This window comes from Schistocerca serialis, chromosome 1 (assembly GCF_023864345.2).
Source record: "Schistocerca serialis cubense isolate TAMUIC-IGC-003099 chromosome 1, iqSchSeri2.2, whole genome shotgun sequence".
Taxonomy (NCBI): Eukaryota; Metazoa; Arthropoda; class Insecta; order Orthoptera; family Acrididae; genus Schistocerca; species Schistocerca serialis.
The window spans coordinates 847,139,577-847,167,089 of NC_064638.1; the positions used below are offsets into that span (position 1 = coordinate 847,139,577).

At 43.2% G+C, this 27,513-nt stretch overlaps 1 protein-coding gene across 1 annotated transcript in view; it reads right to left on the minus strand.

Annotated features, from left to right (window-relative positions):
• The window catches only part of LOC126439847 (uncharacterized), a 604,845-nt gene that overhangs the window by 527,886 nt on the left and 49,446 nt on the right, over window positions 1-27,513 (minus strand). Inside the window, 1 exon segment of the mRNA XM_050090598.1 lies at window positions 1,906-1,961. Coding sequence (XP_049946555.1) covers window positions 1,906-1,961 — 56 coding nt within the window.

Here is a 27,513-nt window from a genome sequence, read left to right on the forward strand (position 1 = left end):
GGCTTTCACCTTGTATGTGTATGTCTGTACATTACATATATTGCACACACCTTCTCCTCCGCCTCTCTCTGTCCATATCATCCTCCTCCCTCCTTGTCCATTTTCTCCTTCCCTTCTGTTCATCTCCTTCTCCTCCTCTTCTCTATCCATCGTGTCCACCCCCTCTCTCTCTTTGTTTCCTCCTCCTCCTCCTCCTCCTCCTCTCTCTGTCTCATCTTCCCCCTTCACAGTACACATCTCCTGCACCTCCCTCTGTGAGCCATGCCTGTCCTCATGCATACCCTCTGAAACAGATTCTGCTACTACTTGCAAAACACACTTGTCGTGCAGGGCAGCCTAGATGCCAGAGGTTGCCAATTTTTTTTCACCCCTACCCCACTCTAACAAACAGAGCGACAAGACAGCGAATTAATATTATATTGTCATTAAGTTTTGAGTGATGTTTAAGATTCCAGGCCTCTAGCTTATTGGAAAGTTAGTTTAAAATCAACTGCAAAATTTGTACTGAACAAGAAATCAACATAATAATAATGTCTTAAAATATGGCCACAAGCCATAAAAATCAAGAACAAAAACATTTATCATAGAGCTATGTCTTTATTTATCGAACTACCTAGATTTTGTATTATAACTATCAGATTATTATAACATGCAACAGGTGTTAGCACAATAACTATTAAATTGTACATAAAAGTTCTGACTGATAGCAGAAACACTATCAGTCATGACTGTATCTCTCTTTTATTTTTATCTCTTGTCAGCTTCTTTTTCTTCGATTTTTTTTGCAACTCACATTAAAAATACGTTTTTATAATAATATTCATAATATGAAATCTTGTGTGCAGGAACACAAAAAGAATTTTAAGTCCAAATGAAACAAAATTATGCAAATCGCGCAAAACCCATTGTATATTATAAGACACAGATTTCTATAGTGGATCATGCATTTCAGTAGGACAGCGGGGAGTCTGTATTGCTTGTAGTCTGAGAGCAGACCAAAATTAGATTAGAGCATAATAATAGAGTCTAGTGCTAGTTTGTAGAAGTTAGTGATCGCTATACATTTGTAGGGGTTTCGCGTGACAGCAAATTAAAATTAAAAGTCCATGACATTAACAATAGTATATAGTGCAATTTCTATTTTATGTTCCTCGTTCTCTAATAATCTATGGAAGTAACACTGTGTATGTCTTTATTAATGTTTATTTCCACTAGTGTTTTCCTATTAGTTACTACTGTACATAAATTGCATCTTAGCCTGTGTTGGAGGAATAGGATCACTTTTTTTCTTGTTTCTTTGTAAAAGCTGTGAGTAAGTGACATAAGAAGAAATGCTCCAGTGGCAAATAAAAGTGAACATTTAGAAGTGATGGTATCTTCTAGGAATGTCAACTTTGTAATGTGTCGATTGAACTTTTCGCTGATGTTTTTCAAACTACTATGTAGAACGGAAACGCCTTAGAATTAATATATTTGGAGGATACTGTCAGAAAGAACAGTACGTCTCGAAACACTCGTTCTCTCTCTATTTCGTATACATTATTGATGTAAACCTCTTATTCATTTTCATATTCACCAGAGTCAACAACATCACCATTTCGTGTATCGCAACACAATAATTTGTGAAGCCATAAAACTGAAGCCGATACACGTTTATTGATCCGTTTACCTGAATAATTTAAACTAATGTAAAAACACCGTCACGAATTGAACACTATGATTACACTTGCTACATCTATTGCACACGCAAACTATAAAATAGTCACAGTGTTGGCTGTTTTCATTTATCCGTAGGAACATTCCACACGAAACAGGAGAATGAAAATAAAATTGAATGCTGATAGGCCTACTATGAAAACAGCCGACACTGTGAAAAATTATTTATAAATTGTCAAAAGTACTCACGTTTGTTGTCGCTAGCGTTAACCAAACTACTAAGGCGAGTAGTGCCCTCATTTTTGCTGAAAAAGAAAAAAATAATAGAGATTAGGAAGACCCGAAAGAATTGATATATTTGAGTTACATGAGAGGAAGAAATTACGAAATATAAACATGCGAATTAAGACACATTCAAAAGACAGTTTCATTTTGGGCATTGACACATTGTTGTACTATTTGTGACTCTGACTAATATATATGTGACTGTCCACCCCTCTCTCCTCCATACAACGTAGAAAGTGAAAGACGCCGAATTTATACTAAGGACAATCTGCGTTCACAGAGGAAATGAGCATAATGGGAACTTAATTCCCGCTAACAGTGGGAAGTTCTGCGTTCTTGGGAATACCTTGGGAACTACTGCGGAAATGAAAACTTTTGTCTCACATAAAATCAAAGAATTTTCGCTTTTCTTCCCGTATAAGAATCTAAGCTTCCAGAGTTCCTGATGACTATCTGCGAGATTGCCAAAGAAAAATACGGACGTTTCTACTGCAAACATCCTTTCGCAAAGGAACGGTTGAGGCATAAAAACGTTGTACAGTGAAAAATAGTGAACAACTAGTACGCCAAGAGATGTCGAATCTGCATCTTTTGTTCAATAAAGTCGTCACTATATACATTATGATGTAACATGTAGCTGAGTAATTTTACAGACGGCTCCAGGAGACGTAGTTGCATTCCGAGTTGCATTAACGTAGATTCAAATATACGTCCAAATTACATCAACTGCTTCGGTATTCTTGATGTCTTGGTAGGACTGGAAGGATTGTTCGGTACCCGCTTGAGACGTTCCTGTTGTCAGAGGTACGACTCTTTGTTCTTAAGCTGCATATCTCTCTAGTTGCGAGCTTCATACCAAAGAATAACTCCGGTAGCTTTCTGTATTGCACACTACTTCCCTTGTCTGTCCGTTACAGAAATAAAAACAAAAAGATTACAAAAACGCACTGGAGGTCGAAGATAATATGGCAGTGGTAATCTAAAGGGAGGTTGTTACCAATGTGAAACTGAATAGCTAATTAATGTGTACCAGAAGAAATGGCGTGTTAAATACAAATATGCAAGGTTATACATTGCAAAATTACCACCTGTAATTTCTTTTGTTCGGTGTTCATGCTGAAACGGTGCTGTAATTAAGGCCGTTGATACCAGTAACATTACACTTCTTTTATGTATAGAAACAGGTTGTTACAATGTTCTGGAAGAAGTGCCAGAGAAAGAAATTGACGAGTAATCGAACATGTAGTCCATCCAGTAAGTGGAAAGAAGTAGGAACCGCTGTTTCATGTATGAACGTTCTCAGCCTTCTGCAGATCAACTGAAATGGTGAGAGAAGTATCGCATCAACAGTTTCAGTGGAAACAAAAAATTTACTTTTAAGGATAAACACGCCAGAACAGAGCGCTTTAGTTAATACAATAGACTCGTAATCGAGAGCAGCTAGGTTCAAAATGCCACCTTTCCCGAAATCACTTAAGGCAATTTTTGGGATATTCCCGGTAAGAAGGCAGCGGCGATATGTCTTCCCCATCTCTGTCCAAATTAGTTCCTTCCTCGTCAACATTGTCTATTTAAAAGAGTCGCCAAACCTTAACGTTTCTTTTATAGATCCATGGCGTTGCAGGAAAGCAATCCTGCTATCTGCTCGTTTTGTTGCCAGAACGTTGGTGATCTCTGAAGGATCTGCGGCGGTGGGAAGCGCTTCGGCCGGCACTGTTTCCAGAGTCGTTTGCTCAGGTCGCATCAGCGCTCCGGCGGAGACAATTTGTGCCTGACTGCGCTTCATTTCTGGCGAATCACGACGAGTCGTGGCACAGGGCTTCTCTTGGTTTACCCGCTCCAGGTTAGGGGTCATGGCCACGGCCATGTCAAGGGAACGAGAACGACGAGGAACAATCTCTCCATGGTCAAATCTGACGGCTCCATTTAGTTGCTGTCGCATAAATTAGAACGGACGGCGAAGTTACTAGGGAGTAGTGACATTATGTGCATTTCAGTCGCGACAGTGCTGATGCTCCAAGGGGTCAGTTCGACTGATACAATTTTAAGAATGTATACTACCCTTGTCTGCTTTCACAAAATTGATCTCAAAGTTAATTGCACGCCTTGTTATTAGTGGTAATATACGTTTCAGCTGTTATTAAGAAGGTCTTATTTAGACTCCCAACAAGATGGTAACAATCCTATAAATTTTGTATGGAATCATCTGTTATTTTAGCTGTACCCTGATACCGTTTTTCAAACAGATGTCCATGTCGGAGATGAGGCTGTTAATTCGAGGAACACTAATGCTGTCTTCACGCGGGAGCTGGCTCTCAACGCGAAACATCGCAAACGTAGTTTCCAACAAGGCTGGTGCATACTCAGAAATGAGCTGTTACATCATACGGAACGTGCTCCTCAAAGTGATTTTCGACCGCAGCGTTCTCCAGCGGTAGTCGTCGGCTATAAGTGAGTGTAAACCACACTATTTGCGGAAATGGAAGAACGTAAAACAGTTACATTATGTCTGTTATCGATCATTGAAGATGCACGTAGAAAATATGCTGTAATGTCGCTACTCATTGGTCCATGTTCCTTATCACGGCACGAAATCGAACAAATTCACTCCCGAACGGAGAGCGCTCTTGTTTATAAATAATGTCGAGTATTCAAAAGATATATGAAATTAATAACACAGTCACAGTATCATTTAGAAAACATATTTTGAGAAAGAGGTCTCTGTCCACTTTGCTATACATGAACAAAGTTATATGAAACTATCTTTTTGGCTTTGCTATGTCCTGAAGCTTAGACAAGAAGAGAATAGAAGCTTTTGAAATGTGGTGATGTGGTGCTACAGAAGAATGCTGAAGATTAGATGGGTAGATCACATAACTAATGAGGAGGTATTGGATAGAATTGGGGAGAAGAGGCCGGCCGATGTGGCCGTGCGGTTCTAGGCGCTTCAGTTTGGAACAGCGTGACCACTACAGGCATGGATGTGTGTGATGTCCTTAGGTTAGTTAGGTTTAAGTAGGTCTAAGTTCTAGGGGACTGATGACCACAGATGTTAAGTCCCATAGTGCTCAGAGACATTCGGGAGAAGAGGAGCTTGTGGCACAACTTGACTAGGAGAAGGGATCGGTTGGTAGGACATGTTCTGAGGCATCGAGGGATCACCAATTTAGTATTGGAGGGCCACGTGGAGAGTAAAAATCGTAGAGGGAGACCAAGAGATGAATACGCTAAGCAGATTCAGAAGGATGTAGGCTGCAGTAGGTACTGGGAGATGAAGAAGCTTGCGCAGGATAGAGTAGCATGGAGAACTGCATCAAACCAGTCTTAGGACTGAAGACCACAACAACAACAACAACAACAACATGTCCTGAAGGCTTTAACCACCGGTGTGTCATTACCTGGCACTTAATTATGACAAATCGTACCAAAAAGGAAACTTTTGTGATAAACCTTCAGTATGCCTTTCATTTGAAACGGCTTACTTTTATAGCACACAAGTTATCATAGGAATAGCCTTTAACCTCCGATATGTTGTTTGCGGCAGTTTTATTATAGCAAATAGTAATAAAAACGACACGTTTTCGAGATATCATCAATATGCCAGTGTTTTCAAACGACATGTGCTCGTAGTACTAAGATAATAACATAAAAACCACCAAATACGGGCTTCAGCTACAAAGACGTAATCCTTTACGCCGTCTCTTAAGTTCTGTTTGTGTCCTAAAAAACGATCTTGCACCTTATTGGCCACTTTCCTAGGCACGCTGCAAAAATCTGACTCGTCTAATCCTGACTTTCACGCTTTAGACTGCTGCACAACGCGGAACTACACCTTGTGACGTCACAAAGTCTGCCAGGTTCCTTTTCACACCCCGTGTGACGACGATTTAAGCCGAAAATTACGCGAGATGATAAAGAAGGTCCAGGCGACGTACCCGCTGTTGCGGGAGACCTCGTTGTGTTGCTCCTGGCGACTCGAAGTACATCCCTGAGCCCCGCGACCAGAGAGGTGGCTCACAGCTGAGAGGCCAGGCGGATGTGAGGAGCGGCCACAGCTGGTCCGCGTTGGCGGCGGCTATGGAACAGGCAGGGCCGCGCCTACCCGCGCGTAGGCACCGGCCCGCTACTCCGTGGCGCAACGTCTCCGGCCTTTCACCACTTACCGCCGAGGCCATCTTCGCACAAATTGATTGTGACGATGCCACGGCAGGAAGCCGACTTCTGACATTTTGTGGTGCAGCCGGTAACCGTCTCCGGAGTAACGAGAACTTGCAAATGAATCCTCGTTTTAATAACTGTACAGGTTTCTGCACACAACGATGATGACTCGTCAGTGCTTGCCCGTAGGTAGGTAGAACTCATCGATTAAAATCTCCCGTCTTACTATTTACTGAGAATTTAGTCAGTTTCCTTTACGCTGGATTCCACAGGTGCTAAGGATTCGATCATGGTTGAAACCATAATCCTACCGGTGCTGTATACTATTGTCAAAATTTAATTGACATTCACCAAAGACTTCTCAGTATACTGAAATATACATGTGCCACAACGAGTATCACTTGATACTGGCTTATAAATGGGAACAGGCGTGTACTTAGTGTCAATAAATTTTTGATTTTGATAAAAACTTTACTGGCTCGGTGAAAGCATCGATTTCACTTTCAACAAACTTATCCACTTTTTTTTAAACGTTGTACATCTTTGGACTGCTGAAATAAAAAGCTCAATAGTCTATATTACCAAACAATTAACCCGATGCACGGTCACCTAATACCAGTTTCAAGTTGCCTCTCTACTAGGGACAATAAAAGTTTAATTTTCTATATTTCATATAATACTACCGAATTTAATAATTTAAAACTGTCATAATCTACTCTTTGAGACACAATCTTATCTTAAAGGTTTAACACAATAAGTCAAGTGCTGTACTGAATTTAGAAACTGCGTATATCTTGGGGTAACGCAACTCACGACACGAAATTTAGCGAGAATATTCATCCAGTACTTGAGAATGACAGCACTTAGCGACTTTCAACAAATTTTACATACTATTTCAAACGTACGGAACTTTTTCTCACTGATACCCTGCACAATATGATGAAAGAAAAAAAGTTTTTCGCTTACTACATTTTTAGCTGTACATACACCTAAACTTAAGTATTACGCATGACGTTTTAATTAATTACCACTAACCCTATTCGCAACACATTTTGCAGCCAGTAACCACATTTAGCTCTGAATGTACCTGGGAAGTTATGCCATTGTTCAGGAGATATGAAATCCCAAACATTGACAGGCGTGAAAAGCTAGCTTTTGCTTCAAACGGAGTGCAAGTTACCCGGACTATACTCATCCACGCTTGATAATGAGAGCACTTAGCGACTTCCAACAAGCTTTAAACCTAATTTTTATCGCTTGCATGCATAACAATGTTTAATACGTTAAACAGCTTTTAAAGTAATCGGACGTTTGAAGCTGTTTCCCTCAGACGAGTCTGATTCTTTAAAGAATCGAGGGTGGGGAGTTTCTGGTGAATAAATATGTGACACGTTTTGTGGGAACCCTATAATGACGCAGGATGGACCACTAGGGTATGTAGAGAACCAGCGATTTTAGCTGTTTAATTTGTCATGCAACCATGTAAACTGACCGGCGAAAAACCATGGTTTGAGAACAATATTATGAATCCCAAATGGTTCAAATGGCTCTGAGCCCTATGGGATTTAACTTCTGAGGTCATCAGTCCCCTAGAACTTAGAACTACTTAAATCTAGCTAACCTAAGGACATCACACTCATCCATGCCCGAGGCAGGATTCGAACCTGCGAACGTAGCGGTCGCGCGGTTCCAGACTGTAGCGCCTAGAACCGCTCTGCCACCCCGGCCGGCTATGAATCCCAGACAAGATTTTTAAGTGTGTATCTTCTCCCTGACGGACTACTCACTTGAAGTAGATTGGAAAGTGCAACACTGCAGGGACTTTTTCATATCTGTCCATTGGCCGCGCGGGATAACCGATCGGTTTGAGGCGCCTTGTCACGGTCCGCGCGGCTGCCCCCGTTGGTGGTTCTAGTCCTCCCTCGGGCATGGGTGTGTGTGTTGTCCTTAGCGTAAGTTTAAGTAGTGCGTAAGCTTAGGGACCAATGACCTCAGTAGTTTGGTCCCATAAGACCTGACCACAAATTTCCGAAATATCTGTTCATTAACTCAGTGTGCATGATAGTCACCTGGAGAAGGTTGATAGAACACAATAAGAAGAGACGAATTCCCTCCAGATACGAACGATCCATTGCTTTGAATGCTTAGAATCCATGTTTCAGCCATATAGTACCGTTTGATGAAAACTTCATCTGCACAATAGTCTTATAGCACGTGACATTAACGCGATGGCCTAAGACATACTCAAACGGCACTAGATGATTCGAATGATGATTCAACTGTTGTAGAGACGTATCATGACTGATGAAGCCAAGTCCCTAAAATGTGGATAGAAGGTAGACTGAAATACCGTTACTGGAGAGATAAAGAAAAACAGTAAATGTCGAAGTAAATAAGGTGTCTCGGATTCCCAGATTCCAGATCATATGGAAAACTGTTTTGAAGCTACAAATATTATTATGTTGCTGAAGGAGGTATCTTCTCTGTTTACGTGTGGTGCATTGGACCACTCATATATCCGGTTCAGAGCGACCTCTACTGACGTGGTAGATCTGGATTTTCAGCTTTGACTCATTTAAAGAATATCCTGGAACGGCAAGGAGGACAAAAACAGATGTTGATTTGGTGGATATTTTCGATGCAGACATCGCTGAACTGTATGCTTAGGTCGGTATCCAGTTCATTGGAAAAGGAACGCAAGCTCGGTTGTACGAGCGTGGGGAAAGAAACCGGCCGTAACCATATTAACGTTTATAAATGACCTAGTTACTGTAATGAAATTAGTATTTCTTGAAGCAGGCAGCTTTTTAAAGCCTGTTTTGGAGCGTGGAGCTGTAAGACTAGACTGTTGGGGCCGAGAGACTGTTTAGTAATGACGATGGTAGGGAACACGATTGCTCGTGAAAGTGGGTGTCGGGTGTTGCGACGCGGCGAAGAGAAGGGCTGCCCAGCGGCATCGGCCTTCCAGGAAGTGCGCTGGGGGAACAGTAGAGGAAATCCTTCCGGCCTAACTTGTCGCCGCGGCAGTCTTTCTGGAGAAGCGGGTGTCCTTTTGTCATAAGAAAGAAGAGCTGCCGGCCCGGATCTCGGTTTATCACAAGGAGTCGGAAGTAACGGTGACAGATACCGAAGTAACGGCAGAGAGATACACGGGAATAAGTTGTACGCTGAGCGTGTAACACGAAACTGTGCACGTGTTAAACAGACTTAAAAAATACAGATCCTGTTGGTCGCTTTTTAGAAATAGCACGTTATTCCAAAATTCATGAAATATGCGAATTAAGCGAAAGTCTAACTTTATGCACATGCGTTGCCATATACATTTCTCTTATTCTTTTATGGACAGGGTAGAATGAACTGTATTACGGGACTTTTAGAAGAACACGATTATAGACCGGAAAGACATACAGGGGACTGAAACTTCCTGGCAGATTAAAACTGTGTGCCAGGCTGAGACTCGAACTCGGGACCTTTGACTTTCGCGGGCAAGTGCGCTACCATCTGAGCTACCCAACCACGACTCACGACCCGTCCTCACAGCTTCAATTCTACCAGTACCTCGTCTCCTACCTTCCAAACTTCACAGAAGCTCTTCTGCGAACCTTGCAGAATTAGCACTCTTGGAAGAAAGGATATAGAGGAGACATGGCTTAGCCACAGCCTGGGGGATGTTTCCAGAATGAGATTTTCACTCTGCAGCAGAGTGTGTGCTGGTATGAAACTTCATGGCAGAGACGAGGTACTGGTAAAATTGAAGCTGTGAGGACGGGTGGTGAGTCGTGCGTGGGTAGCTCAGATGGTAGAGCACTTGTCCGCGAAAGGCAAAGGTCCCAAGTTCGAGTCTCGGTTCGGCACACAGTTTTAATCTCCCAGGAAGTTTCATATCAGCACACACTCCTCTGCAGAGTGAAAATCTCATTCTGGATACAGGGGACTGTCAGATACTCATTAAAGATTATTGAAAGGATTGTCTCATCAGCCTCAGGGCAGTGGAAGAGCGTACCAAAAATAAAGAAAAAAGGAACAAATAATCTCTAGTAGGTTGTTTCCTTTATAATGAGGTAAAATATGTTAAAACGAACTGTTTCACGTCGAGTATGGAAAATCACAGTTCACACCGAATTCAGGATCCTCATTTCTGTGTTCAATGGCGATACCAAATGCGCAATTCTATTTTGGAGCGTAAGCCACGTGATGTGGACGCCCATAAAGTTTAATCAGCCCATCGAGATATCGAAACAGGCTACTACACGAAAGGGCGAGTATTTGCTTGTGTAATGATTTTAACTCTTTTTCCCAAGTGCCGGCCGAAGTGGCCGTGCGGTTAAAGGCGCTGCAGTTTGGAACCGCAAGACCGCTGCGGTCGCAGGTTCGAATCCTGCCTCGGGCTTGGATGTGTGTGATGTCCTTAGGTTAGTTAGGTGTAACTAGTTCTAAGTTCTAGGGGACTAATAACCTCAGCAGTTGAGTCCCATAGTGCTCAGAGCCATTTGAACCATTTTTTTTTCCTAAGTAAATATTGTGACAACTGAAAGACGCTGTACTAGTAAGTTACGGATCGGCCTGCAAAGGCCTATTATCATATGACACCAGATTTGTATTTTTCTAGCGAGAGTTTAAGTGAGGTGTGTTGCTGCGCGATACATGTTACAAAACATACACATACTGGTAAAGTTTCAGCTCATCTGCAGACTTCACTTTGATGGCACCAACTTAGCAGCTCGCAGCCCCCGAATTTAAAGCAGGGCACGTTATTGTAACAATTGCTAAATAAGTATTATCATTCCGAAATGAATATCAATTTAAATATTTTAGTTTTTTCATGGAATATAGGAACCTACAAAAAATATACACACATTGGCGTTGGTCCTCAATATTACTGCCCATTTATTTAGTAAGGCAGCTTCTATTATATGCAGGCTCATATCTTACACGCCCTAATTTAAAGTCTTTATTCGTGCACCATAACTGCTTACTTCCACATGCACGCCATCTTCAACTGAAGCATTCATACGCCGCTGAAGCAACATATCTCTCCCTCACCCCTCCCCCCCCTCCCTTCCCTCGTCCGAAAATACAATTCTACCAGCTTAAAACTCGGCGCTCGTTGTTACTGAGGCGACAGTGACTAAACTCAACTCTAAATAGCACGAACTGTTGCGTTAGTAGGTTCCCCACTACCGAAAAATGACAGCAGTAACCACCCAGTTATTCATCAGGAGTCCGCCTTTTTATAATGAAACTAGTTTTCAAACATATTCGAGAGCTATTAGAAAGATAAATTAGTTTTATAACATTCACCATAGTTTCCAGTGACTCAAAAGATCTAGACTGCCAACAAAACGCTGTTTCACCTGCTTCGACTGGCAAGCAATGTAGCAATGTACTAACTTCTGTGCATCTTATTCTCGAACGCTTGGTCCACATCTTGACCGTTAGTGAATTGAGCTGAAGAATGCGTAGGCTTCCACAGCCAATTTTCAATTGGAATGAAGTCCTTTTGGGTATAACGCCATATCATTCTGTGGCACTGAAGAAACTATAAAAACAAAATCGCCTTTACAGCGGTTCTCTTTCGGGCGAGCGTTTCATATCCTCAAGCCAAGCATTAGAAACGTGATCGAAAAGATTATTTTATTTTATAGCTTTTAGTGTTCCAAAATGTCGCTGTCTAATGTCCAAACTGATTTTCCTCAAATATTAGTAGAGTCTAACGTCGACATCGTCTATCTATAGATATAGACGAATTGTCAGTAAGCACAAAGCAGTCTATTACAGGGAGCCGCGTATTGAGAACGCCGGCGAGAGGCGGATCTGCGGCGAGTGCCGGCTACCGCCTGCCGCCTGCCGACGCGCGCCCCATTGTCGGCGGCCTCCGGCCATAAAACCCGCGCAGAAGCACAAGAAAAAGACCAGCCCACTCACTCTTCCCGCCTGAACGCGATTGGGTGCATCAGGTAATGGACTTTCACAGCGAATTTGCTCCGTGCCGACGTCCAACTGTTAGTACGGCATTGAGACCGCAGCCCTAAGTCACTGTTTCCAAAACATTCTCACTCAATTCTACTCAAAAACATGAGCTTTGCGACAGAGAAATGCCGAATCTTGTGGTGAGACTTTTGCAGAAACACGAGACAACTATTATCATCTGCATCGTATCCTCCGTTATGTTTAAAGACGGGGAATTTCTAAATACAGCTGAAAACGTACGAGAATTTCGCCGCCCTAGTGCTTTGGCATGAAACAAGGGCGCAACCAGCGATATCTGTGCTTCAGTGACTCAAACACTTTCGGATGAAGTTCGTTTCAAAATGGGCCTTACAAAGTCTCAAGACGTATAGAGGACGCCCGTAGATGATATGAATACGACTATATCTACGAAAGCAAAAGTGGAAGAGCGGCAATCATTTAAGGCGTATCTGGGAATTACAGCTTTTGTAACAAACTAATTGTTGTGGCGACACTGTCCAGAGGGAATGTGTGCGGCAAATGTTTACTACTCAGCAATTCACACTACGTACTCGGTGTACCTTTGTTACACTGATGTCAGCATCCCGTTCTATTACTTCGTCAGAAATTAGCGTGTAGAATAGGCTCCACATTAATTACGTAGTTGAGTAAAAATGTAAAACCTTTAGAGCCACAGTCAACTATTATCATTCTTCCATTCTGCAGACATATTTCTTCGACGTGGATTTGTCTTCATGCTGTTTTCTACCCAATGCCCACTAGCCGGCGCAGGAACCCTTAAGGGTAATTTAGAATCAGTTTGAACTCTGCCGAGTTCTGCGCCCCCCCCCTTCCCCCCGCCTCCTCTATTGCCACTACCCTTAAATGAATCTACTACTAGTCAAAACGTTAGAAATTTTGTACGTTTCCATCAGAATATACTGATTATTGCATTGTGAGTGATTCTACTTACACAGCTTCCTCTGTGATTTAGTAACGGAACTACCATGAAAGACGTCGGATGCAACAGCAAGCTTGTCTTGTTTCACGATTTAGGAGCTTAAAACACTATTTCAGAATATGTCTCATAGTTTTGTTAACGTCTTTGCCTAAAAGGGTAAAGAAAAATGCAAATGAAAAAGTAAAGTTAAAAATACATCCTGTGATGACAAATTCCTTTTCCTGTCGTGTTACATCGCATACCTCATGACACTTTGTAAACACTGAAGGAAGCAAAGATGGCGTCTAGAATCTAATAACTGCAAAAACATATAACAAACAGGTCTCAAAGCATAGTGGAGATGCTTGATTATATAGTTCAACGGAAATGTAACTGTAAATATCTCCAGTTTTCAACAAAAATAATGTTCTGTTTTTCTATTCTTCTGCTAAACGATGTTAGAGGTTATCCCAAAGCCTTATCACACCACATAAATCCACCTGGGTATTTGCACTGTGATTTTGGCCCTAATGCCCAGAGCCCAGCGGGAGGAATGATACACCCCGAGAAGGCCCCAACGGTTGCGCGGTCCCCGTCGCCTGTTCTACCTACCAACCTCCCTACCAGCTACCTTATAAGTCAGGCTGGAGAAAGCGACGCTTGGCAATCCATACTGCGTTTCGCGGCGTGACCTCAGCATTTAGGAGGAGGCGTCTGCGACATACGCTCCGTTACTGAGAAATCACCTCCGCTCTCAGCCAGACGACCTACAACAAGGTTTTGGAGGGGACACTCGTGTATTCTCGAAGACGTTTCTTTTTCATTTTATTGCCGGCCACCACATATGACTAATTCTAGCATCCTATAATGGAAGAGAGAGAGAGAGAGAGAGAGACAGCAGCACCTATGATTATGGAAAGAAATCTGACGATTTCGGTGAGTTTCGGGCAACAGTGAACGAACAGTGTATTAAGATAGGTTCTTAAAGAATACTTTAAACTTGCCTCAGACGTGGTGAAACACCATTATAATTGTGTTAGCAGAAGCCTGATACAACAGCTGGTGCTTACAGGTCTCTCCGGAACGGTGGTGAAAGCCAGCGATTCATGCAGCAACCCTGTCTCCCAAAACTCCGCCTACACTTTCTTCGTAGCCTGGCTCGGGCTGTGTACGACGTCCCAGTATCTCCAGTGATACGATACATCTGCTACTATTAAAGCCGGGTTTTCCTGTGAGTAGGAATTTTGAACAGTGTAGTATGCAACGCGGCTGGCGTAGTGTATCGGCATCTCGACAGCTACAAAATAGTGCAGGCGTTTTTCGACAGAGCGTAGTGCACCAGCGTGTTAACGCCGGACGTGATAGGTCAACTGCTTCTGGATGAGTCTAATGCTTTGTACGCTTCGGCCTGGTGATCTAATTTCTGCAAGTCGGGTAAAGTTGATGTGGTAAATGGCCACAAAGTGTGTAAGAAGCTGCAAGAACGTTTCAAATGGTTCAGATGGCTCTGAGCACTATGGGACTTAACTTCTAAGGTCATCAGTCCCCTAGAACTTAGAACTACTTAAACCTAACTAATCTAAGGACATCACACACATCCATGCTCGAGGCAGGATTCGAACCTGCGACCGTAGGGGTCGCGCGATTCCAGACTGTACCGCCTTGAACCGCTCAGCCACAACGGCCGGCAAGAATGTTTCAGTACCGAGGAAGAATAAACTGGTAATTGACGCGTAAGTCTGATACAGACAATCCTCCTCTTCATCGCTCATTATTTGTTTTCTTTTTTCCGACGCGATCCATCAATATTTTATAGTACGAGGGCGTGCTGAAAAGTAATGCCTCCGAATTTTTTATGCGAAAACTCTAAAATATGTTTAAATAAAACAAACTTTATCAACCTTCTACATTATTCTTCGTGTCTACATATCTGCAGCACTCTGCTGCCAGTGGGCCCTGAATTGTAGCGTGTACCGTGACAGTGTGTAACGTAACTATGTCGGTGTGTGGGAGACAGCTTACTGTAATCTAGTTTAGATTTCGAATAGTTCGTCCATACATGGAACACCCTTTCGTTCAGCATGTCAGCATACAATGCCAGACCGCACACGAACGCTGCGACATCTGCAACAGTCCGACTCCGTGGGTTCACTGTCATCGATCATCCTCCGTCCAGTTCCGACTTGGCCCCATGCGATTTTCATCTGTTAAAGAGCTCCGAGCACTTCAATTTGATAGTGATGGAGCAGAGGTGTGGTTGTGCCTCCTTCAACAAAGCGAAACATTACACAGTGACGGTATCAACAGACAGATCTTCCGTTGGCAGAAATTTTTTCGTCACCAGGGTGACTGTGTTGAGAAATAAATATGTAGACATGAAGAATAAAGATGTAGAACGTTAATAACGCTTGTTTTTTTAAAAAAAATCTTTAATAAGAGTTTTCACATAAAAAAATCCGTGGCATTACTTTTCGACACGTAATACGCAATACTGATGGATCGCTTCGGAGAAAAGAAAAGGAAATTAACATACAAGGGACGATAAAGAAGAGGATTACTTGTACCAGAATTCTGCGATGTTAGCACTTTGGTTAAAGTAACAACAGTTTGTTTGATCACTCTTCCCAAGCTACACATCTGGAATGAGAAGTTAATGTGCTTGCCGTCCTGTTCTGTTCGCGCGGCGAAAAATTTCGGCTTTTAGGAAAACCCCGCTTAAGGCAAAGTATCTTTTACTCCGTATGCAACTGCGCCTTGCTGGGCGGAGAAATGAGAGATTTCAAATTTTGACTCGGTGGGTAAGAGATAAGTACCGGATTTGAATCGCGGTTTGTTAGAGACTCCACCTTCAGTTCAGTTCCTTTACATTATTCTGTTTCAAGCACCACTGTCCTCCACCACTGCTCGTTATGCAAATGAAACTAGTTGACGTTCGTGATCATTTTCAATTCCCGAGAAGAATTAGACACAGTTTCTTGCTTTAGTCAGTACTTGTCAAAAACTATGGTTTATGACTGCATTCTACAATTATAAGTCGCGTATCTCGGTGTATTACAATATGCTGTAAAAGCTCTTTTTGACGCTTGATTCTCAAAGTTCTCAGGATGTTTAACAGTGCAAGTTTGAGACAATGAGACGCAGGTAAAGGCTACATCGTGCTGTTGGTGTATGTAATGCAAGTTTATCACCACGAAATATAGTTAGTGAAGTAGTGTATTGCGTTCATTTTTCGCCATTTTAAGAGAAATAGATCCGATGAATTACAGCGCACACACAAGCATTTGAGGAGTCAGTCTCGCCGCGCTCCATACGCGAATCTAGCTAGAAGAAACCCTAATACTTAGGTCCAACGGGAAGTATTTTGTGCGAAGCACTTCACAGTGGTTTGTAGGATGTGAATGGAGATGGAAATGTAGAAAGGAAAGACGTTAAATTACTGAGGCCTGTATCAACCAACCAGCGAAAAGCTGCATAATACCGCTCCAGTTCCAAGAATTAGAGGGGTGGTGGTCTTGACTTTCCAGAAGTGTGACATACTTTGCTTGAGAGCTCTTCGCCGATGAAGTCTACGGCTGGTGTTGCGAGGTGTGAGTGTCACTTCATTGCCGAACGTCCGGTAGCAACAGTAGTTATTAATTCCGATCATACGCGCGAGGTGGCGCCGACCTATTGTGTGAGGGGACAATGTGCGCTGGCACTCCGCTGTGGGGAAACCCTCACTGCCTACGTCAGCGAGCGCCACTGTGCTGACGCCTGGGGTCATGTTAGGACAACGTGGCTGCAGTCGCACCGGATCTGTTCTTCTTAATCTTGTTTTCCTTTCTGCATAATACTATACGAAAGAGTGCTGCATAAAGGCCACTGCAACGTATATTCGTATCGCTTTTCCTTCATTACAGTACAAGGGAGCAAAAAGAAAACTAGCCATCCTCTCGACATTTGAAATGAGGAACAACGTGCTTTAGTGAGTCTCCTCCTAAAGAAGGTGATATGCCCTGACCTGTGAACTAATTACACTCGGAGTTACTGGGACACCTACGCTTTAACGTCGAATCTGAACGACGATGCAACTTGCAGTTTGTAACAAACATAAAGCATCGCTAGACATGAAAGACGCGCCACGTGCCAGAGAAAATTTCTAGGAATATTTGCAGTTTGACAGTTACACACTCTGCAATTAGGAGGACTAATTACTTGACCGTAAACGATTATATGAAATGTTCAGGTAATGGCCCGTAATGTGATGTGGACTTTACTGTAGTAAAGTAGTGTTCAAGCAGACGATATACATACTATATGATACGCGTACATTCTTTGTATCTCACTCTTTTACTATAACACAATGTCTTTTTAATAATCAATCATAGCACTATCACCTCTTCCACTCTTAATTTCTGTTTTTTGTGTGTGTATCACTTCATAGTAGCTAAGTTATTAGCCACTAAATTACTAAGGGAAGTTTGGATATAACATAGTTTGTTAGATAATATCCGTTATACGTTTTCCAATAGCTCTCGGTAAGACACTTAAAGCTCGCTGTTATTACCACACACTTCATGAACTTTGTAGTTACTTTAGTATGCAAGATTTGTGTCAAAATGTCTCTGAGCACTACGCGACTTAACTTCTGAGGTCATCAGTCGCCCAGAACTTAGAACTAATTAAACCTAACTAATCTAAGGACATCACACACATCCATGCCCGAGGCAGGATTCGAACCTGCGACCGTAGCTGTCACGCGGTTCCAGGCTGAAGCGCCTAGAACCGCTCGGCCACACCGGCCGGCGATTTGTGTCACTTACACACTTGCGTCTTTATGGGCATAAGCTAGTTACTCGTTGATGGCAAAACAAGCCGGATTCCGGTTTGAAACCAAATAAATTCTAACCAAATAATCTCAACATTCATGTTTTTCACGTCAAAAAAAAAAAAAAAAAAAAGAACGTAACTGGTGCAGATTTCACGTTCCTCAGCTTCGGAATTGTGCTACGCTCATCATCCTTGCCAAGTACGACACTGAATCTCAGACAGTGAGCGGTCTCGAATAAATAGGGAACATATGACACTGAACAGAATGAAAGAGGGCATTTTACACATAACGTAGTATTGGCAACGAAAATGAGCAGCGCCTAACGGTGACAAGAATGTAAATTTTCCTGCATTCATACTGCGTAGAATTCCGGAAATTCACGTACAAAATTAAATACAGCAAGTTAGTGCAACGAACGCGACACTGGGTAGATGTTCGTCAGGAAAAGTGCATTACATGCTGATTCAGTCTTGTTCTTTCTTCCTGAAGAGTCGAAGAGTCAGGGTGCTTTGTTCAAAAGCCTACGGTCACTCCCCACGCTCTCTGCCCCCAACCATATCCTTATCCTTACCCTATACGCCATTTTTTCTGCAACTGAGATACTATTCCGTCTTTACTGACATTGGCGTCAGGAAGATGTTAAATTGGTTCTTTCCTTCCATAACAAAATTGCGGAGCACGACCCTTATTTTATGGTTCTGTTGGTATAACGCTAGTGCGGTGCCGTGTATCGCAGAGGAGAAAGGAAAAGCGGCGGATGTACGAAGAGGAGACACAGCACAGCACAGGCCAGCTGTCGCGACGCGGCAGCTGGTTAGGGGCCGCCAGTCAAGCCTTTTATATAAGCTGGCCCGCCTTTCACCGGCATGGGTGACGGGCCATGCTGGCGCCGCAGTTGCTGCCTACACGGTAGCTATGTGCGGCTCACCGAATGCAGACACCGTCACAGACACCTTCACTAGTGTTGATCGTACCTCTCAACACTTACAGCACCTCCACTGCAATAAGGTACAACTGTTGCCTTACGTTTTCTGTGACCTGTTATTTGACACACAAGAAGACGGCTGTGCGCGTCTTACTGTAGACTCAGTAGGAATGCAAGGCTTTAAAACGGCTCTGAATGCCGCTTTAAACATCGATAAAACTTGCTTTGGGTCATAGAAATTTTGCGTTATGTGTCATATTATACAAATAACTGGTGTAACAATTTGTAAGGATACGAAACGGAATGATCACATAGGCTAAGTAATAGGTAAGTCAGGTGGCAGACTTCGGTTCATTTCCAGGAGACTTGAAAGATTTACTCTGCCTAGAGGGCAGAATCAGTTGTGTGCCCCATCGTAGAACACTGTCCAAATGTGCGGTACCCATGCCACACAGGGGTAACGGAGGATAGTGAAAGTGTACGAGAGGGGATGTCACGAATGGTCACAGATTCGTTTCACTCACGAAGCAGCTTCACGGGAACATTTAAAAACTCTTGAATATTCCACGAATACATACCTACGAAGTGCCAAGAACCAGTACTGAAAGAACAATCAAGATATATTCTTCGGCCACCTCCGTACAGCCACCGTAGGGATCGTGAAGCCAAGATAAGACTAAGTACAGTGCACGCAAGGGGTGCTAAGCAGTCGTTCTTCCCGTGCTCCATACACCACTGCCATGTGAAATAATCCTCACACGTGGTAAAATGCTAAGCACTCTTCCACGCAAACCACAGTGTTGGCGGAGGATGCATGTAGTTGTAGAAACGGGACAAGCAGGCACTGCAGGGTACGGCATGTATGTATAAGGCCTTTAGCTAAATTGTCTTATGAAATCGTCTCGTGTTATTGTCTGAATAATCTCACCAAGAGAGTTTCAAATACTTCATTAGCTCCCACCTTCAAAAGGTTCCAGTAGAAGAAGGTTTAAGCAGGAGGAAGGTAAAGTGTCGGCGGTGTTCACATAACGCGTGGATTTTGTAACATGGCAAATGAAGACGTTCAGTCGTGAGCCATACGCAGATAGCCAGTGAGAATGTCATGCGTTATTTCTTTCAGTTCGTAAATAATATTAACTTGTATTTTGTATCGTGATGACATAGATGTTGATATTCATCGAGAACATTTTTCACATTTCTTTCGTTTCGTAAATGAAGTTGCTGATATTTTCTTTGTCTCGTAGGAATTTAAAATTTACATTGTGTATTTAGAGCTGTGGTGTTTTGGAGTTGATTGTAATATATTCCGTGATATATTCTGACTGGCTGTCTTCATTGCTCATGATTCATCGCAGTATTACCAACACGTATTATCCGTGCAAACAAAGATGACACTCGGCGCGGTGGCTGATGGGAGCGACTGTAAATGGGAAATGCCTTTACGGTTGATTCCATCAGCCACTGTGACGATTGTTAACTTTGTTTGCGCGTGCCACATAAAAACGACGGCACGGTAAGTGAAATTTTACCAAGGAATCTCACTACTCTTTGGATTGTGGTGTCTCATATTCGTGCTTCCTGCGTAATCTTTGTATAATACACGAACGTAACCATTTCTCGACCAAATGAATAGTAAACATATCTCACGCCATCAGCGCCGGTCGCGGTGGTCTCGCGGTTCTAGGCGCTCAGTCCGCAACCGCGCGACTGCTACGGTCGCAGGTTCGAATCCTGCCTCGGGCATGGATGTGTGTGATGTCCTTAGGTTAGTTAGGTTTAAGTAGTTCTAAGTTCTAGGGGACTGATGACCACAGATGTTAAGTCCCATAGTGCTCAGAGCCATTTGAACTATTTTTTCACGCCATCAGCCGAGCAATTTCGTCAGTAAGTTGATCTCTTTCGGTAAGCTGATTACCTTCCATCTTTGCCGGAAAATAATGTCAGCAATCTACTAAGGCGTTACAGTCCACCGATTTGTTAAATCACCCTACACATCATCAAGGTAGGCAATTCACAAGAAACTACAGTTGCCTCAGCCACATGCAATTTACACGGACTACTGTATTATACCTCGACTCAATAACGTCACGCGTGGTTCTCTTTTCTCCATCGACGTGTTTCTAAAGAACGCTAACAACAGTTACCGTGAGAACGATGTTTGGAATTTTGTTGCTGCAAGGAACAGCGACAAAGCTGGCAGTTGCAAGCAATACTCGTACCGTTCGCAATAGCAGCAACGCAACACCCTCTGCAGGCGTGTCTAACTCACTGCAGCTGCATATTCGCACGCATGCCGCGCTGCAGCAGTGGCAGCAGGCAGCTCGGGGCAGCATCGCAGAAGATAAAACATCTGTGCTGTGTGGGCAGCACACACAGGGAGCGGGGTACCCCGCAAACGTCGGTCGCACAATGAGGCGAGCGCCGGCGAGTCTCTGCGGTACCCTCCCGTCGCTCTGCACGCATACCACACGAAGGAGAGTATGCCTGCTCAAGAGCATTCCCACGCTTCGCCCACGCTTCACCATGGCACAGATATAACACAATGAACTCTACATCGAAGGAGCCGCAGTAGAAATCCCCGTCCAGTATTCAAGATTTAAATTTTCCTTGGTTTCTCTACACCGCGTAAGGCAGAAGCAGAAACGATTCCACTGAAAAGGACACGGCCGGTTTACTTCCTCATCTTTCCTCCAATCCAACCTCGTGCACCGTCTCTAATGACTTCGTTGTAGACGGGACAACAAACTCTAATCTTGCTTCCTTCATTCCCATACTGATCAAAAAGCTCATATATTATGCCTCATTAGTCTTTTGTTTTAAATATTTAACAACTCGTTGACCGCGTGTGCTACAAATCGAATAAGGAACCAACAGTTCAGATGGATTGCTTTCGGCTTTAGTCTTCCAGTTAATAAGAGGAAACCTATTTTGGGTTGTTCCTGAATAGCAGATCATTGTCTTGCTTACCGTGACCGATCCCCTTTAGCCCCTATACACATTTGGCAGGTTCGAATTCCAGTCCTGTCATCGAGATATAGATTTTCCATAACCCGCTTAAGGCTAATATTGGGCTGGTACCTATGTCACGGCACAGACTGTTTCCTTCCCCGTCCTTTGCTAATGCGAACCTGTGTTCCATCTCTAGTGACTTCGTCGTCGACGACGGGTCGTTAAATGGGTGGTTCAAATGGCTCTGAGCACTATGCGACTTAACTTCTGAGGTCATCAGTCGCCTAGAACTTAGAACTAATTAAACCTAACTAACCTAAGGACATCACCCACATCCATGCCCGAGGCAGGATTCGAACCTGCGACCGTAGCGGTCACGCGGTTCCAGACTGAAGCGCCTTTAACCGCACGGCCACGCCGGCCGGCATACGGGTCGTTAAAGCCCTAATTTTCCTTCATTCCTTCTCTTCACTCTTCACATACATTGTAATTTGTGAATGCACCGTACGTAGCCCAGAAGTCTTTAAGTGCTATACTTTTACTATTACTCTGGGTCTCGCACAGTTGTTTTCAAGGTTACATTCACAGACAAACTCGCGTTAAAATCTCGCAAATATCGGTAATTTTAAAAAAAATTGTAGGATGTGCACTGCTGATGGAAGGGGAAATGCAGTGAAACACGATATGGAAGCTGCGTGTGAGAAGAAAATACTATTACGTCGCAGCAGTCGATTTCGTAAGAGCTATACTTACGTCGTGACCATACACTTTCAAACGTTTCCTTAGAACAATCTGACAACGAGAGCAAATAAAAAAGAAAGTGGAAATATTGTGCTAATTACGTAATTATCTTCACTGCGATTAAGGTGAAAACGATTTTCCAAATTAAATATTGCTGCTTGAAGTTTCAAGAGGAGAGTGAAGAGTGTAGAATATGCTAACTACACTACACGTGGACATCAGGGAAGTGTAGTATTATAGCGTTTTTGTGAACTTGTGTGAAAACTCGTGCATAATAAGCAGTGGTGTAAAACTGTTACTGCGGTACTGGAGCGTAGCGGATTACCAGTGACACTCAGTACCCACCTCCGTTGCCGAAATCGCTAGTGCATACCTGTGCCGTGTCGCTTGACTCGGAGGTTATCCGGTTCGATTCCTGGTGCCAATAGTCGGAGTATTTGCACCAATGTACTGGATTAAATTCCAAATCTCTCCGCAGTATCTCACGGAGTGACGCCATTAATGGTGAACGTCCGTCGGATGGAGAGTTAAGATCTTCTGTCTCCTTGGTGTTATTCGAGAGTAGTAGGCTATGTGTCGGCACCTGATTTCAACCTCTCCCTTTTCTCATCATCATTATGCAACGCGAACATTACGGTACGCACTAATCTATTACACTCACCTGCACACTACAAATGCACATATGACGCAACTGTCACATATTCGTAAGGAAGGGGGCCAATGTGCGTCGAGGAAGAACACCTTTTCCTACAGGCGACTGACTCCACCCAGCGAGATATCCCAGCCAACAAAGCCATCCGACATTTACGTTTAGTGACACTTATTCCATAACCGTAGAAGTGATACTGCTGTCAGAATTATGAAGTACATGGGTATGAAATTTTAAAATGAGATAACTTCGGGAACTCTGCTAACAGTAAAACCCTTTATGTTTTACTGGCACGACGATGTGAGAAAACAGTAGCGTGAGGTAGTGGTGAGTGACTCACAGAACGTGGAAGATGCCGAATGTCACTCCTGTAACTTCAACTTGATAGACAACGTGTAATTAGAAATAAAGTAATTAATATAGCTTGAGAATACTACAAGATTTTGTGCATTTGTCACGTTGGTAAATACCAACGGGTTCTTAAACACTTTTCCGCGAGATTCAGTCATGATCCTTTTGTCACACTGCATTTCAGTGCTTAGAGTCTAAGCAGTCATATGTTTTTCATGTTGTCTAAGAAATGATGGACGACTGAGCTTGAAGCTGCCCTCTAATAAGACACACCGTAAAAACCTCATCCACTGATTTAGTAGAACGAAATGTAAGAAATGAAACGTATATGTGACTGAATGTAGCCAGGTTCGCTGTTACAATTTTACAGAGTGGAGGTGACTTGTCCATCTGTTCGTACAGTAGAGAGTTCACCCGGTGTCGAAGGCCACACCGTCGGTTAGCGTGGAGCTGTTAACAATCCGTGGGTCCGTCGAAGGCCGACGGTAGCCGGGAGCATGTATGCGTTCTGGAGGCTGGCTGGGAACTCAGGTTTCCCCTCCACGTTTCCTCTGCGTCGAAAACTGTTTGCTGCAGCCACAGGTGTCTTGTGTTTGTCTAGGCGGGCGCCGCCTGTCTGGGACCATTAAGGGAAATCCTTCCTATTCCTACAAGAGAGGTGGGGTAGAAATGCTTTCAGTGACATCCAGGAGCATCGGCGGCGTTTCTGGAAGCTTCATAAACAAGAGCAAACCTTGTTTGTTTTTAAGTGAACGGGGTGGGGGGGGGGGGGCGCTTTGTATTTTGTTTCTGGAGGGATTTATTTGCCTTTTGGAGCTGCTGACCTCGAAAGCACGGCGGCTACGACACTAGACTCTAACTCGGGGAGGAGCGAAGATCGAATCTCCGTCTGGCAATCCTGATATAGTCTCGCCGTGTTTACTACGAGTCACTTAAACAGGCCACTGCAGTTTCGTCAAACTGAGCAGGAGCTGAATCTGTACTGACATCGTCATAGACGAGACGTTAAACCTTAAACTTGTTTCCATATTTTCGGACCTTGAAGTTTCTTTCCTAACCTCATATCATATGCTTTGTTCATAAATGTGTGCTCCGATATGATGTGGAAAGAGAAAACGCCATGTATTGGGATAGTTAAATTACTTTTCACATTCAGACCCGTTCTTGGTGAATCACTGCTTTTGTTAATGCATTGTCAGTAACAGACTGACTACTGGTTTTTGTTTTTGTGACATTTGCCCCAAAAAGTGCCTGTGTAAAGAGCCAACAACTCACGTTTAATCGAAGGATCCACGAGCTTTAATTTCGAATGCGCCGGCAATTGTTGCCCTATTAAAGCAAGATACCGAATGTCGTAAAGCAGGTCTAACCGAGCCAGTGGCGACGCTTCGTCCATTCGACACGAGTACGACGTACGATCGTCGGTGGACACGCTTGTTCCAAATGTATGCTGTCATCATTATTTTCTAATTCTTCCATCTTACATTTTCGGATAACAGACTAAGATATTGCGCATTAGAAGCACAAAAACCACAGGTAAATTGATGGATTCACGTTTCATCTAGTGGAATGTGGCTTGCAATTCTCGTAAAAGGACACTATTAGTCTTTATTTTCCGTTATTATGAAATAACAACACATAAAAGAATCTAGAAAAATATACGTATCACACTGGAAGGGCAGAGTGACCTAATGAGGAAAATGCACGATATCGAGGATTTAATAGCCAACATTACATCTAGGTGCACCAGATTTGAAAATAAAGGATAGATTTTTATAATTCTGAAAAGGACAACAATCAAAACGAAAAGTTTCCAATCATGAGCCGACTAGGGCATTACTGTCACCATCACGTTACAGTTACAAAGTTTACAAGGAATACGCAGCACATAACTTCAAAAATCGATTGCTGCTACCTAGAAGATGTCACGGAATGTCAGTGGACAGATGAACGTAAAAATGTTGGCAGTTCCTCAAAATAATGAGTGTTTAAATTTGGTACACATATCAATACACTAATTACTGCATCAGCTTCCGTCAACTGAAGCGATAACTTTCTGTCATCGCATAGCCGTAACCTCTGGTCATATAAAAATGTCTCGCAGGTGGCCTGTTTATCACGCTACGGGATAACCACCATCCGCGACGTAACCACACAGCATAGAAGGAATACTTCTATGATCTGTGGACGCAAATGCTCCCCTTTCCCCCCGACTCCCCCGTCGACATCGCCATCAGATCGGGTGTTAGCAATAGCAAGCGGCTATAAAGAGGCTTAGAAAGCGCCCAAACAACGGCAGCCGAGTTCCGCCGAGTGAGAGTTGACCAGGGCGGAATAGATTTCTATCCGCCGCCCATGTATTGTCTCCACATCGGGCACACCCACCACAATGGCTCCTTCTGAATTAGCTTTTCATAACTCGTAGTCTCAAAAATCTCACTGTAAACATCTCGATGGCAATGTATAAAGTGTCGTCCTAGACTCCATTTACAGCATTATATTTTTTTGGTGAATCGTTGCGTTAACGAAAATCCGAGCTTTCGACAATGTTCACCATTGTTATCTTCAGGAAAACAAGTGACTCCCAAAGAAGTGACATAATTACGCAGAAGTATTTAATGTAGCGGTACCCACTGCAACCAGAGATTACATTGGCACTAACGATGAAAATTCACTATTAACACTTTTGTTTCCATCACAATGTCTAATATGGAACATATTCCTATGCAGTCTTTTACCCAACTTCAGTAGAGATTGAAAGATGTCTGGGGGAAAAGCTCTATATCGATTGCCCGCTTCGACGCAACGGTAATTGCTAATCTATCTAGTATATGCAGTAGTAAATTTACTCACACAGACAGTTATTTTAACGGGCCCAGTTTAAATCATGATGCCCAAAAGAGAGCTCTTCTGAATACTCTGAAGCACAGAGCTAAAAGAACAATCTCGGCATCGAAATAAAATGTTTAACGTCTGTGTTCAGATAAAATGGCTATCGGACAATTGAAATCGAAAATCTGTCTCCGGGGAAAAAAAAATGGTTCAAATGGCTCTGAGCACTATGGGACTTAACTTCTGAGGTCATCAGTCCCCTAGAACTTAGAACTACTCAAACCTAACTAACCTAAGGACATCACACACATCCATGCCCGAGACAGTATTCGAACCTGCGACCGTAGCGGTCGCGCGGTTCCAGACTGTAGCGCCTAGAACCACTCGGCCACCACGGCCGGCGTCTCCGGGAAACGCAAATCCCAATTTACTCAAGCAACACATCAGCACACAACGTTTCTTCTGTTTTGTGAGGTAACTTGTTTTTCCAAATTAAAAAATTCAAGAATTACTCTGTTTTTATTTCTAACTTATTCTCTCTTCAGATTCCGAGAGAGAAAGCCTAAAAACGGATGAATATGTCCCATATTATCAATCGTGATGTATAACAAAGACGCTGAGAGTTATTTTTCATCGTTGGTGCCAATGTAATCTCTCATCGCAGAGGGCACATCTCTACAGTTGCTTTAGTTACCCGACAGTCATTTGGTTTCCTCACGATGAACACGGTGGATACTGTCGAAAGCTCGGATTTTAATATAGAATTAATACGACAAGTGAAGGAGGACATATAATACAACTAATCTGTCTCGAAAGACATCGTATTTATGTAAATGAGAATGTCTATGAACGGAATTGTTCTATTACAGAAATGTACATTCAAATTGTCCGTCTCCGCAGGTGAGAAGTCAGCGCGGGTGCCTGCTATGCTGAGGTGCCGGATTCGATTCCCGGTGTTGACAGTGACTTTTCCTCGGTGGGAGGACTGGAATGGCGTGCACTCAGCCTTGTGATGCCAACTGAGGAGATACTTGACCAGGGAGTAGCAGCTCCAGGTCACGAAATTTCACAACGGCCGGGAGAGCTGTGTGCTGACCCCACGCCCCTCCATACTGAACCCAATGCCGCAATTAGCGGAGGATGACACGGCGGTCCGTTGGTGTCGATAGAGAGCCAAAGCCTGTAGACGGAGTTTACAGAAATAAGATCTCTATGCTAGAATCTGTTCTTCAATAATAGTCTACCGAATTACCTGCAGAATTCGAATA